The sequence below is a fragment of the Lissotriton vulgaris genome, unplaced genomic scaffold, assembly GCF_964263255.1.
Source record: "Lissotriton vulgaris unplaced genomic scaffold, aLisVul1.2 SCAFFOLD_1516, whole genome shotgun sequence".
Lineage (NCBI taxonomy): Eukaryota > Metazoa > Chordata > Amphibia > Caudata > Salamandridae > Lissotriton > Lissotriton vulgaris.
Window position 1 is genome coordinate 232,554 of NW_028245251.1, and position 12,676 is coordinate 245,229.

General features: G+C 49.6%; 1 protein-coding gene across 1 annotated transcript in view; it reads right to left on the reverse strand.

Moving 5' to 3' along the window:
- Positions 1-12,350, reverse strand: part of LOC147666494 (E3 ubiquitin-protein ligase TRIM39-like) — a 239,047-nt gene extending 226,697 nt beyond the window's left edge. The window contains exon 1 of the mRNA XM_086949038.1: positions 11,886-12,350. Within this exon, the coding sequence (XP_086805164.1) occupies positions 11,886-12,299 (414 nt within the window). The 5' untranslated portion in view covers positions 12,300-12,350. The remainder of the gene's footprint in view (positions 1-11,885) is intronic.
- Positions 12,351-12,676: the final 326 nt, after the last annotated feature.

Here is a 12,676-nt window from a genome sequence, read left to right on the forward strand (position 1 = left end):
TGGCCAAGTGGGATATAGCCACCTCCTGGAAGCTTCCTACACCACCATGTTCTGAGAAATGGGGGAGAGGGTAGATTGGTGCACGGCACAAGAAAAACCCAAGTATGAGGCGCGGGAAATGCTAAGATATATCGGAGGGGGTGGGGCAAATGGCTGGGTGCCGTGGAGTAACCTGAACTTTGTACATAATGCTTGTATTCAATGCTATATGGTGGGGTCAAATGCAATGTATTTGCTCTTTCAGTTGGCTGTGTGTCAATATGGTAGCTATCCGATGCCGTATTGCTGGTGCTTGTTCTTTGCCAAAACAATAAAATTGCTTATCAAAAAATACAATGCCAATAGCTCAAACTTGAGTTAAAGCGAGACCCATAGCTTTGCAAATGCTTTTTATAACCTGGAAGCCAACCACAAGCCCCAGAATCCAACCCACTTTAGACAAATAAACCAGGAATGACTGAATCCGATCTTCATGATATATGGACAGCAGTGACCTTTGCCACCGCATTTTCAAGGAAATCAGTCTTGACCCTGCTCCCAATGGGGAGAGTTCATGTAAAATTGCCAGGCCAGGTCCTCCCCGGACCAGAAGCAAGCATCCTGGGACCGGTTTCAGGGGAACACCCCATATCAACCAGGCTAGTTTGAATGCGGTGGCATAGTGAGCGTGGGACCCTCGTCTGGGCATACCTAGCACAATTAGGGCAACAAGTAACATGCTAGTCTGTGCAATGCAGCCTAAACCTGTTGATGGTAAAGCCAACGTCCAGAACCTTCAATGACCTGGAGGAGCACACCAAGTATCCCTATGTAACAACATGTGACTACCATCCATGCCCGAGTTTGTTGCCATTCAGCGGTGGTGGCAGCATACTGATGTTTGGAAATCCCTGGTCCTGAACAGAACTTTTTATTTCAGGGTAGGTGTGTAACGTTCCACTGAACTGTAACGCCACAACCATTGCTTAACACTCCGTGCGCTTGTCGACTGCATGTATGCATGTTGCTGTGTGTGGCAAATGTATGGAGGCAAATGTATGGTGGCAAGACTCATTAGGCCAAGACGCCCACAAGCATACGTCGCGCTTTACAAATCTTAAAAATAAATAAATAAATTAAATAAATAAATTAAATAAATAAATAAATAAATAGGTGATAAGAGAGTGATTGCTGGGACCAGTGAACCAATTTTGATTGCTCGTGTTTCAGCCTGGCACATGATGCTGAGTCGTTACAGGCCATGAAAGCGAGTGCTGCGTTGAATACTCAAAGAGCTGTTGTGAGACCAGGGCTGGTGGCTGCAGGACAGCCAGTCTCCCAGAGGTAAAGAGCCATCATCTGAAGTCTGCACAACTTGCTAGAGAAGATGTGCGTCTGTATGAGGGAAGGAATGTCCCTGACCCAACATGAGGACACAATCTAGGGGGGGAAGCACAGCTGCGTTCTTAGAGTGTGGAACATCCAGAAGAATCTGACTGATGTTTCGGCGTATTCCCTACGCGATTCATTTAGGAAAGTATGTGAAGCAACATGTACTTTAAGTATCAGTGTACCGTCTGGCATCTGCCTGGGCATCCAGACAATGCAGCGAAGATTTCCCCAATAGAATGAAGAAACAGCTGCCAAGAAACAGACCACTGCTGACACCAGGGTACAGTCTTCAACTCACTTCAAGAGGCCAGGCCTTAGCAGCGACCCTGCTCTAACTGCGGGAGGAATCTGCTGAACCGCAATAACACTGATCAGCACTCCTCATAGACAGGTAACACAATGCTGAGTTTGACTGACAGACTAGGTCTTGCCTTAGCCCCTTCGCCGCGGGAGTAATTTCCCCACAGTGCGGGGGAGGGAGGCCGTGCACGGCGCCGCAGTGCTCGTGACTAGCTCAGCTCGTCATGCTGTGCGGTGGCACTGTGCTCATGACGAGCTAAGCTCGTCATGACCACGCCCGTTTCTTTAGAATGCTCAGCACAGCAGGGGAATTATCCCTGCGTGGGAGCGCCGCTGCGGATGAGCACACAAGGTGTTAAGACTGCACACGGAATTTCAGCACGAAGGCCACCACAAATTCCTCAGCAGGGTTGTTAATCTCTAACATCGAGTAGGCCCAGGAGCTTTACAAACAGAATTCCATATCAGTTTTTAGTGTTAAGTTCTGTTGCATTATTAAAATACTTCTTTTTTACAAGTGAGTTGTTACCACTCTGACAAGTCTGTGACTGCTACCCTCGCTACTCTGAGAGTCAAGTGCAGAAAGGGAGGCACATGGCCCAGTTTGCAGAACCATAGTAGAACAAACCTCGAGCCAAAAGAGGCACAATGACCCTAACCACCGTGGTTGTAGCCCAGTAATACCTGTTGGCCTGTGGACCCCCAGAAGGGATCTAACAGGTGGTAAGAGTTAAACCTGTATCAAAAAGCATGGCATGGGACCGGACGACTAGACAGAACTTCGCAAGGCTGGCCTCATCTCCCTCCCAATTATGGAACCAGTGGACAGTCTCTGGGTAAGGTTCATGTGAGGTTCCACTCGTGGCCAACTCCTGCCCTGGCATACAGCTCTTGTACTCTTGGACAGCAGCAGAAGACTCAGGCACCAGAGAGGACTATGCTGCACGCCACTCATCAGTGCATAGTTAATACACCCTGTGCTCTTGCATAGCTAGCAAAGCGGCTAAATGCCATATGTGGTACCATTACCAGTCCAGGCTTTTCAGAGTGCATTGTGGGACCTGTAGTTTTGCTTCCCACATAATAAATGTGGGCTAAAAATTCCCAATGTGCAAAGTGCACATAGCTAAAAAACAAAAGTGGTAACGCTGTCAAACATGACACTTATGTGGCCGATGGTTGGGGCGAGGGGTGGGACTGCAGTTTCTGGTGTTTATAATTAGGTGTTTCTAAGCCAGGCTTTCCCCCTTTTTCTCTCTCATAGATCACTGCTCCAGAGAGGCTGCCTTCCTTCCATATTTTGCCCCAGTGCTTCCCGCTGTGAGTAGCAGAAGTTTACACAAAGGCTGTGACTAGAGAGCAGCCCGAGAAGGAGACTTCCAAACAACCCCACTTAGTTCTTGTTGCAGGTTCTTTGAGACTTAAGGGAGTGCTCTGTGGGGAGCTTGTAAGACTGAGGGGTTACCAGGGACAGTGTCTGCCTTACAGCCTCCCAGAGGTGAGGGGGCAGCACCTGAAATCTACAGGTCAGGCCAGGGGGTCTGCCGAGGGCCTAGCTGAGCCATGGAAGGAGTCTGCCTGGCCCAGCAAGAGGAGAGACTGTCCAGGGGGAGACCGGTGTGTTCTGGGCCTGAGGAAGAGCCAGGGACACCAGGACTGCCGAGTGAAGCCAGAAGAGCCCTGTGCTGTGGAGGGTCTCCCGCTCTCTCTCTGCAGAGACCTATGAACGCCTCCACCCAATGCCCCCAGGCAGGCTGCACCCACCTTGCTGCGAGTATCCACCCAGCTCAGGCCGCCTCTGGCTTGCAATGTCAGCCCAGGTCGGGGCTACAGCTGCGTTAATGAGCACCGCTGTGTAATTCAACCCCTTCCATGCTGATGACAAACCCCAGCCGTCATGCACTACAGTGCTCGTGTGCTGATGACGGCTGGGGTTCGTCACGGCCCGCCCCTGTTTGTGTTGTTTACAGCACACCAGGGGAATCGCGGCCGCATGGAAGGGGTTAAAGTGGTTTCTTTTCCCCGCAGACAAACACTGGGTCAGAGAATACGTTTCTGTGTCTCTAGGGCGCGGAGTCTGACCTCTGCCTCCAACTACCCCCTGGGTGACCCATCTCTGCCTTGCGACCCCTTGAATATGGGGCGTCTGGTACCCTTATGTTTAATACGTAGGGTGACCAACCGTCCGTAAATTTCACGGACCATCCGTAATTTGGACATCACGTCCGTTGTCCGTGGGAGTCCTTTTTACGGACGCCTTTTGTCCGTAATTCTGGCCATTGCAGGGAGCAGCACTGCTCCCTGCGAGAAGCCTCAGGCCCCTGATGGAGCGCCTCGAACCAGGGGCGGCTCTAGGCTCATGGTGGCCCTGGGCAGGGAGCATAGGTAGGGAGCCCCAGAAGAGGGGGTCCAGGCGGGGCTGAGCGCGGAGGCCAGTAAAGAGGGGGGAGGGGGGAGGGTCAGGGTGTTTGGAAGTGGAACAGAGCCGGAGGCCACCAAATCCCTGCCAGGGGCCGCCACGTAAATATGTATCCATCCTCAGAGGATTATTATATTAAGGATATATATTGGCGTGGTGGCCCCTGGGTTTTGGTGGCCCTGTGCAGGTGCACAGCTTGCACATGCCTAAGGCCGCCCCTGCTCGAACTCTTCCTCGAGGATAAGAGCAGCCCCCCTCCCGCCCATTGTCATTCTGTCTGCGGCTGATTGCCCCATACAGAATGACAATGGGGCAGTTCAACTAAGCTGTTACACCCTGCTCTCTTTAGCTGTCCTTTTGCCCCCCATTGGTCTGCCCTGGTCTTCTTCCTGTGAGTGTCATGATTACTCTCATTAGGCACATGCTGTGAAGACTCCCCCGGAGCAATCTGGTTAATGCCTAGTGTTTCACACAAGTTGACTCAGGCTTGCCAGGGCGGCAGGAGCAGCGCTGATCAAATAATTTGACAAACCCTGCTCCCGCACAATTGGTGCCTGCTGCAGATTCACCAGGTCACCCACGTCCAGATTTGCCTCCAACACGCTTTCTCTATCCCAAAACGGCAGTTCTTTCCTTTGAAGATTATGCGCTCATGTTTTTAGCTTTAATAACTTTATAAACAACTCAAACCACCTTAAGCCTGATGTGATCTGTTGCCTCATGGTTATTTTTTAAGAGATGTTAACCCCTTCCGTGCGGCCGCGATTCCCCCCGTGTGCGGCCGCCGAACGAACAGGGCGGGGCCGTGACGAACCCCAGCCGTCATCAGCACACGAGCACCGTGGAGCGTGACGGCTGGGGTTCGTCACCAGCATGGAAGGGGTTAATTCATACTTCCCTGCCCCTCCAAACTGTTCCTCACTTTCGGTCTGTAAACAGTTGACCCCGTGCTCACCAGTTTCAATACACAGATGCTTTAGAATTAATCTATCAATGGCTCGTAGTTAATAAACCCTGATGAAGGATGCTCCCTAACTTTCTTGAAGTGTATTGTCTTAAAGGCAATTGGAAGCTTTGGGGAGAAGTTGGTGCTTTCGCGGGACGCTGTGGTTGGTAAACACCTTTGTTGGACTTGGCTGTCTCTTGCGCGTTAAATGATGCGTTCGTTTTAGGTTTGGCCAACTCATGCTTTCTCAAAAGTTTATCATAAACATGAATTTATACATAGTGAGTGAAACCATAGTGGCTCTGTCTCTTCACAGCAAGTGACAAATCATATGTGCACAACAGCCCAAAAAGGGGTGCCCTTCAGTGCCTGGGCTTTGCACCTGGGCTGCTAGACAACACCTTTATTTTACTTTTTAATATGTTTGCTATTTTTTCCACATTGCTTATGCTTGCAGAAGAAATAAATAACATTAGAACATTGGAATGTGAGCATACATGAGTGAAAGGGAGGTTGGAGAGCTGGAAGAAAGGATGGATGAGTGAAAAGTTGAATTGGCAGACGGCTGAGTGACTGGGTGGACGGAATAGTAAGTGGAAGGATGGATGGGTGGGTGGGTGAAAGGGTAAATGGTTGGATGGATGAGTGAATGGATGGATGGGTGGACAAGGATGCATGAGCGAGTGAAAGGGAGAATAGAAAAAAGGATGGATAGATGAGTAAAAGGGTGGATGGATGAGAGAAAGGATGGATGAGTGATAAGGTCAATGGATTGATTTATGAGTGGGTGGATAGGTGAAGGGAGGATGGAAGGATGACTGGCTAAGTGAAAGGGGAATGGAGCGAGAAAGGGAGGATAGATGGATGTATGAGTTAAAGCATGGATGAATGATTGGCAGAATGTATGGGGAAATGGGTGTCTGGATGAGTGAAAGGAAGAATGCAAAGATGTATGTGTGAAAGAATGCATACATGAGTGAAAGGGAGGGTGGAGAACTGGGAGAAAGGATGGATGGATGAGTGAAAAGTTGAATGGGTATATGGATGAGTGACTGGGTGATGGATAAGTAAGTGAAAGGATGGCTGGATGGGTGAAAGGATAAATGGGTGGGTGGATGAGTGGATGGGTGGAAAAGTGGATTGATGAGTGAAAAGATGGATGGATGAGTGAAAGGGTGGATGGATGGATGGGTGAAAGGGTGGATGGAGGGATGGATGAGTGAAATGATGGATGGAAGGATAGATGATGGATAAGTTTGCAAATGTTTGAAAATGTTTGGGTATGGATGGGCACACAGATGTAAGGACAGAATGAATGGTGAAAGACTGAATTATGGATGAAAGTATTAATAGATGACAGAATGTAAATTTGAAATGGTGGATATCAGGAGTTTGATGGAAGGATGGATGGCTTGATCCTTGGACAAGAGAGCTCTTCTGGGGAGGGCTGTGATGACTTATTTGCTTTCTTGGTGCCATAGGAGCTTTAGTTCAAAGTGGGAGGTATTTTAATTTTCTGGCTACTCCCTTGCGTATATGTTACTATTCAGTATTTGCTCTGTGCTTATGTGTGGGATCTATACATCATACATTTGACATTATGTTTATTATGTTTATTAAAACTTTTATAGCGCGCTCTGTTACCACGGGGTATCCTGGCGCGGTGACTGAATTGAGAACATAAGTGCTGGAGCAAAGCCTGGATGAACTACAAGAGAGGGGCATTGAACAAGTGGGTCTTGAGATCTTTCTTAAACGCAGAAATGGTTGGCGAGGCTCTGAGGGAAAGGGGGAGAGCATTCCAGGCAGAGGCTGCTTTAACTGAAATGGATTGACCTCCCATACGTGCATATTTGAATTGAGGGGTGGTTAGTAAACATAGATTGGCCGATCGAAGGGCACGGTTGGGAGTGTAGAATGAAAACCTTTTCTGCAGATATGTTGGTCAATGGCCATGGACTGCTCTGAATGCCAACACAAGAATTTTAAACAGAATTCGATGTGGTACTGGTAGCCAGTGCAGACTGTGTAAGTGGCTACGCACGCTTGACCTCCTTGGGAGAGAGAAAAGCAGACGTACTGCAGCATTTTGTATCACCTGCAGGCGGTGAACCATGTACGCAGGTAGACCACTGAATAAGGCATTGGCGTAGTCGAGCCGGGATAGGATCAAAGCTCGAAGGACAGACTCCTTGGCTGCCCTAGGCAGAAGAGGAAAGAATTTCCTCAGGGCACGCAAGGTGCCAAAGCAAATGCCGGTCAATTTTTTTATGTGATCCGCAAACTTTAGATCCTGACCGAACCAGACCCCCAGGTTCTTAGCTGGGCCTCCCGTCGCACTGGGACAGGGCAGGTCCGGGGGCCAAATCTGGTCCTTGAAATTGTCAGGGAAGGAGCCGAAGAATAAGACCTCGGACTTATCTTCGTTGCACTTAAGTTGGACTTGTGCAAGCCACCTGAAAACTTCCGACAGACAATGCTGGACTGCTGATGGATCGGACACACCCTTAGGCCATGTGAATAGCAGCTGAGTGTCATCAGCATATGCTATTATCTTGGCTCCCAGATGTTCCGCCAGATAAAGTAGAGGGGTCATATAAACATTAAACAGTAAAGGGCTTAACGTAGAACCCTGCGGGACTCCAGTTGACAGTCTCTTCGGGGCCGACGAATAGGGGGGCATCCAGACCTGTTGAGTTCTATCACTCAGGAATGATGACAGCCAGTCAAGGGCCAAACCAGAGATGCCAACAGCACGCAGTCTGTCAATCAGTAAGGCATGTGGGACCGTATCGAAGGCGGCAGAGAGGTCCAATAAAATCAGGACCGCTCTGCCACCTCCGTCCAGGCACTCACGAACAGCCTCCGAAACCTCAACTAGAGCTGTCTCGGTACTGTAGGCAGCTCTGAATCCTGACTGAGCAGGATGTAGGGCGTGAGAGGACTCAATGAAGCTGTCCAGTTGTTTAAAGGCCACCTTTTCACACACCTTCGCCAGAGCTGGCAACAGTGAAATGGGCCGATAGCTCGATGGTAGTGCTGGGTCTGAACCGGCCTTTTTTAATAAAGGGAGCAGCTTTGCCTCCTTCCAACTTCTCGGGATCATGGCCGTGGAAAGGGAGAGGTTAATGATGTGCGTCACCTCTTGAGTAATGGTGTCCGTTATCCCGCCCAAAACCCTGGCTGGGCAGGGGTCTGAGGGAGATCCAGACTTTAAAGCGGTCAGGATTTGCCGTATGTCCAGTTCCGAGGCCGGGAGGAAGGCAACGAGTTGGTCCTGTAGACATAGTCTATCCGATCCAAGTAGGACAGGAGGAGTCGTAAGGGACTTTTGAGCCATTTCTAAGTCCGATTGTATTTTTGCAATTTTGTCCGTAAAATAGCAGGACAGTTCTTCACACCATTGGGCGGAAGAAGGGAGCTGGGGTTGGGCAGCACAGGGAGATAGAAAGTTTTGGACAATTGAGAAGATCTCTTTGCTGTTGTTTTCCGCCTTCTCAATTCTGTCCGAATAATACCTACTTTTAGCTGTCTTGATCGCAGCATAATAGTCCAATTGGGCTGCTCGTAAAGATTTCTTTGCGGCAGGCAGGTAGGCTTGTCTCCATGCTCGCTCTAGTTTTTTGCAGACCAGCTTCTGTTCTCGCAGGGCATGCGTGAACCATGGTTGGGAGGGTCGTGACCGCATTCGCCGGACACCCCCCACATTAGTGGAGGTGGCGACACCGTTCGCTATCCAAGAATTGAATGCATCAACAGTCGCTTCTAGCTCCATCATTGGGGCCGGACGGGTGTCGGAAAGGGACTCAGATAAGGACATCACATTAATCCGGGGATGGTGTACCATAGAAGGAGTTTTCCTCAAACCCTCATCTAGCTGCCAGGCAAACTTGATCATATAATGGTCGGACCACACCATAGGCATTGGGGGGGGACAGACTAATATCAAAATTAGTGCAGATTAAGTCAAGAACATGACCTCCCACATGTGTGGGAGCGTCGAACCATTGGGAGAGGTGAGCCATGCTGAAAGTCTCACTAAGACGAGTAGCTTCAGTGGTGTTAGCAGAATCCACATGTATATTAAAATCGCCCAGCAGTAAGAAGCGAGAGAAGCGTAAGGCTCGTGGCACGATAACCTCCTCCAAAGATCCAATAAAATTTCCGACGTAGCCTGGCGGTCGATACAGTAGTGTGCCGCCTAAGGTAAAATGCGGACTAATGTCCAGGCAGAAATAGAGAAGTTCGGCTTCTTTGATTTTGTCCAGTTGCTCGCAGGTGAGAGACCAGTGATCCCTGTAGATCACGGCAACCCCCCCTCCTCTTCCCACATCAGCAGTGCGATCTACTCTGCAAATTCTGAAACCACGAGGGATAGCTAACTCGACTACCGGCGAGCAGGAGTCAGTCATCCAAGTCTCAGTAACAAAGAGTAGGTCGAGATCATTATCAGCTAGAAGGTCAAAGACCTCAGCCGTGTGGCAGACCAAAGATCTGGCATTGATCAGGCTCGCTTGTATGATCTTAGTCCCATTGCAGGGATGAGTAGGCGGGGTGGCAGGACTAGGAAGAAGATAATTACAAAAGGGGCATGATCGGAACCGATTATCAGAAAGTGCCCAGGAGTGCGCCGCCTCACAAGGAGGGACCTTAAGGGCTCTAAGGTCGGCAGCGGAATACCGACATGGTGTAGGAGGGACAGAGGTGGAAGGAAAACGGCCAGGGGTCGCTGACCCATGGCGTTATAAACGGACGTGCGATCTGCCGACTAGAGCGTCAACCCCGGTGCAATGCGGTCCCGCCTCACTTCCGGGAAACCGCTGGGGTCGAGCGCTGAGGCCGGGACCAGAAAGGGGCGTGTGCAAATAAGCGAAACCAATGCTAGATAGGCAAATAAAGCACCCCACTGGCTGTAAAGTGCAGCGATGTGAAGCGGAACCAGAGCACAGTAAGGGAAAGGGCAGGGGGGTTTAAAAACGTTAAAATATACAATTAATGGCGAAGAGCTAAAAACAGATCATACAGCTCCACTAGCAGCGTCAAAATAGCAGCAAGAATGATTGTGCAAAATAGCAGCGTTACAGCGTTCTTCTCAAGATACTCACAGCCTGAACGCGCCACCTCAGCCGACATTTTGAGTGACACCCAACTGCTACTTGAATGTCACACTAATAATTGTAAACGTTTGCATGATTTGTTTTAGATTTTAAGGAAAGCCTCATAGTGCCATGAGCTGTGGTTGAGATGTATATTGTGTTTGTAGCAAAAGGCAAAGCGTCAAAAATAAACGATGTAATAGTGTATCAACAGTGCCTTCTTTAAAAAAAGCTGCAGGGAAAAGCACCTTTGTGACTTCGTCAGCTAGTGCAACTCTCTGGAAGCCTCCATAAGCAAAGTCAAATTCCATATTTTAATTTCCACTTGCTGAAACACCCATAATGCGTTCCCTATAGCGGGTTCATCACAGAAACCCTCCCTTTAGTGCCGCATTACATCTTACAATGGCACTCGGATAGGAGATGTTAGTAACAGAGATTATCTGGGAAGATCTTCCTGACCACTTCTCTCACCAAACATGCCTGCTCAGGACCATGAGTTGTAAACAAAATATCGGACTGGACAACCCAGTGCAGTAACCATATAACTAGATTACTGTCATATGAAGTACAACAACAAAACAGCACAGTTGCTCAAAGCTGCCTGCATACCGAAAAACCATAAAGTGCATGATTGTCTCAACCTAATCTAAACTTATTTTGACTTGTACTTAAATGGTTGTCTATTTACTCACTTTTATACTATTGTACAACTTCCTCTGATGTGTCTGTAAAACTTGCCTTTTGTCCCGAAGTTTTGTCCTGAATTTTGACCTTGTGTCCTGAATTTTGACCCTTTGTCCTGAATTTTTACACTTACCGTCCTGAATTTGCACCCATGCCAGTTGGTCACCCTATTAATACGAGTTTGCTTTGGAATTCACATACAGGTGCCTGTCACCGGTCGAGACTCCCCCAGTGTTCGGGGTGGACCCCTCCTTCCCCAGCACAGAGGGGCGCGGGTCTCTGGCAGGCTGTTTTCAGGGATCAGAATGAAAATCTATTTTCCGTTTCTTTGAGGATGCGGCTTCGCTCTTACTCGCCCCTCAAACACGCGCCAGCTTTGATTTCGATACATTTACAGGATGGAAACTAATACTACTAGTGAATCCAACAAAATAGATTTTTGTGGCAATGGCCCAACTCTCTGCTCTTTCCGGCAGTCACTGAAACAGAAACGATTACCAGGAGGTGGACTTTTACAGGTGAGCTAAAGAAGGTTTGAGAATCCGATGCCATGGGAGGCCAGTGGGGCACTCCTCTGTCCCAGACCAGTGGCATTCACACCCCGCACTCTTGATTAGCCTTCGGAATGGGAAGCGCCGAGATCCTAGCATTTAACATACATAGCGTGTACTCTTGGGCAGATTCTGGATTAAGGAGCACACAGAAGACCCCACTCCTGTCACAAACCGGAGACGTATGCACCCAGTGCTCTTGGGCAGCCTGTGCAATTCACCTCACCCCTTGCACAAACATGTGCGAATACCTGGGTAGCCTGCGCAATAGGGAGCACACACAAGACCCTGTCTTTTCAGAAACTGAGACATTAAGCCTTGTGCTCTGAGGCAGCCTGTGGAATGAGGCTCCCAGTCCTATCACAAACCTGAGGCATACACAGTCTGTAGTCCTGGGCAGCCGGTGGAATGAGGAGCAAGGAAGGGCCCCAGCCGGTCACACATCTGTGGCAGACACACCTGCGCAGCATCTGGAGGGGGAGCGTTCGGTGAGTTCCTACCTGCAGCAAACTCACCTTGTACTCCTGGGCAGCCTCCAGAATGGGGAGCACCGTATGAGCCTTGTGGTCACGTGACATGCTGCACACCACACAGATGGGTTTCAGGTCATCTTCACAGAACAGTTTAAGTTTCTCTTCGTGTTCTCGGCACAGGTTCTCCCCCTGGGGGGTCGCACTCGGGGCGTGAAGATGTTTGGCGAGTTCAACCACATTTGCCAGCTGCCGGATGGGCCTGAAGATTTTGTTCTTAGAAGTTTCTCTGCACTGAGGGCAGGGGAAGTCTGTCTGCAGCCCCTCCCAGCACCGAGTGATACAGGACAGACAGAAGACATGTCCACACTCCACGAACACAGGGTCAGTAAAATATTCCAGGCATATGGAGCAGGTGGCCTCCTCCTTCAGGCTTTGGAGCTGGTTTTCTGCAGCCATGATCCTGCCGAGGACGAAGAGAGGAGTTAAGTTTCGTTTCTCACAGAGTGTAAAGTGGGCGGTTCCGTTCCGACTTCCTTATAAACCCCTCAGCAGCTTTGCCTTTAACTGGCTGTTGACTCCGCAGGTGGGGCCCGGCTGGAGTGGCTGCAGCTGAGGTGGGAAGGGAACCTTCTGAGCTGGGAGTGTCTGTACGGTGAGCCTCTGATGTGTGCACTTTCTGCAGTTATATCTGTCTCTGAGTCCAGGCCCCTCTGAGCTCGGCCCCCCCAGCCCCGCCTCCTTACATGCTCGGGGCTCACTGAGAGTGTTAACTTCAGAGTCAAAGACAGAAGTCATGAGGTGCCCCTATACTGTCCCCCACTCCCTCATCAAGC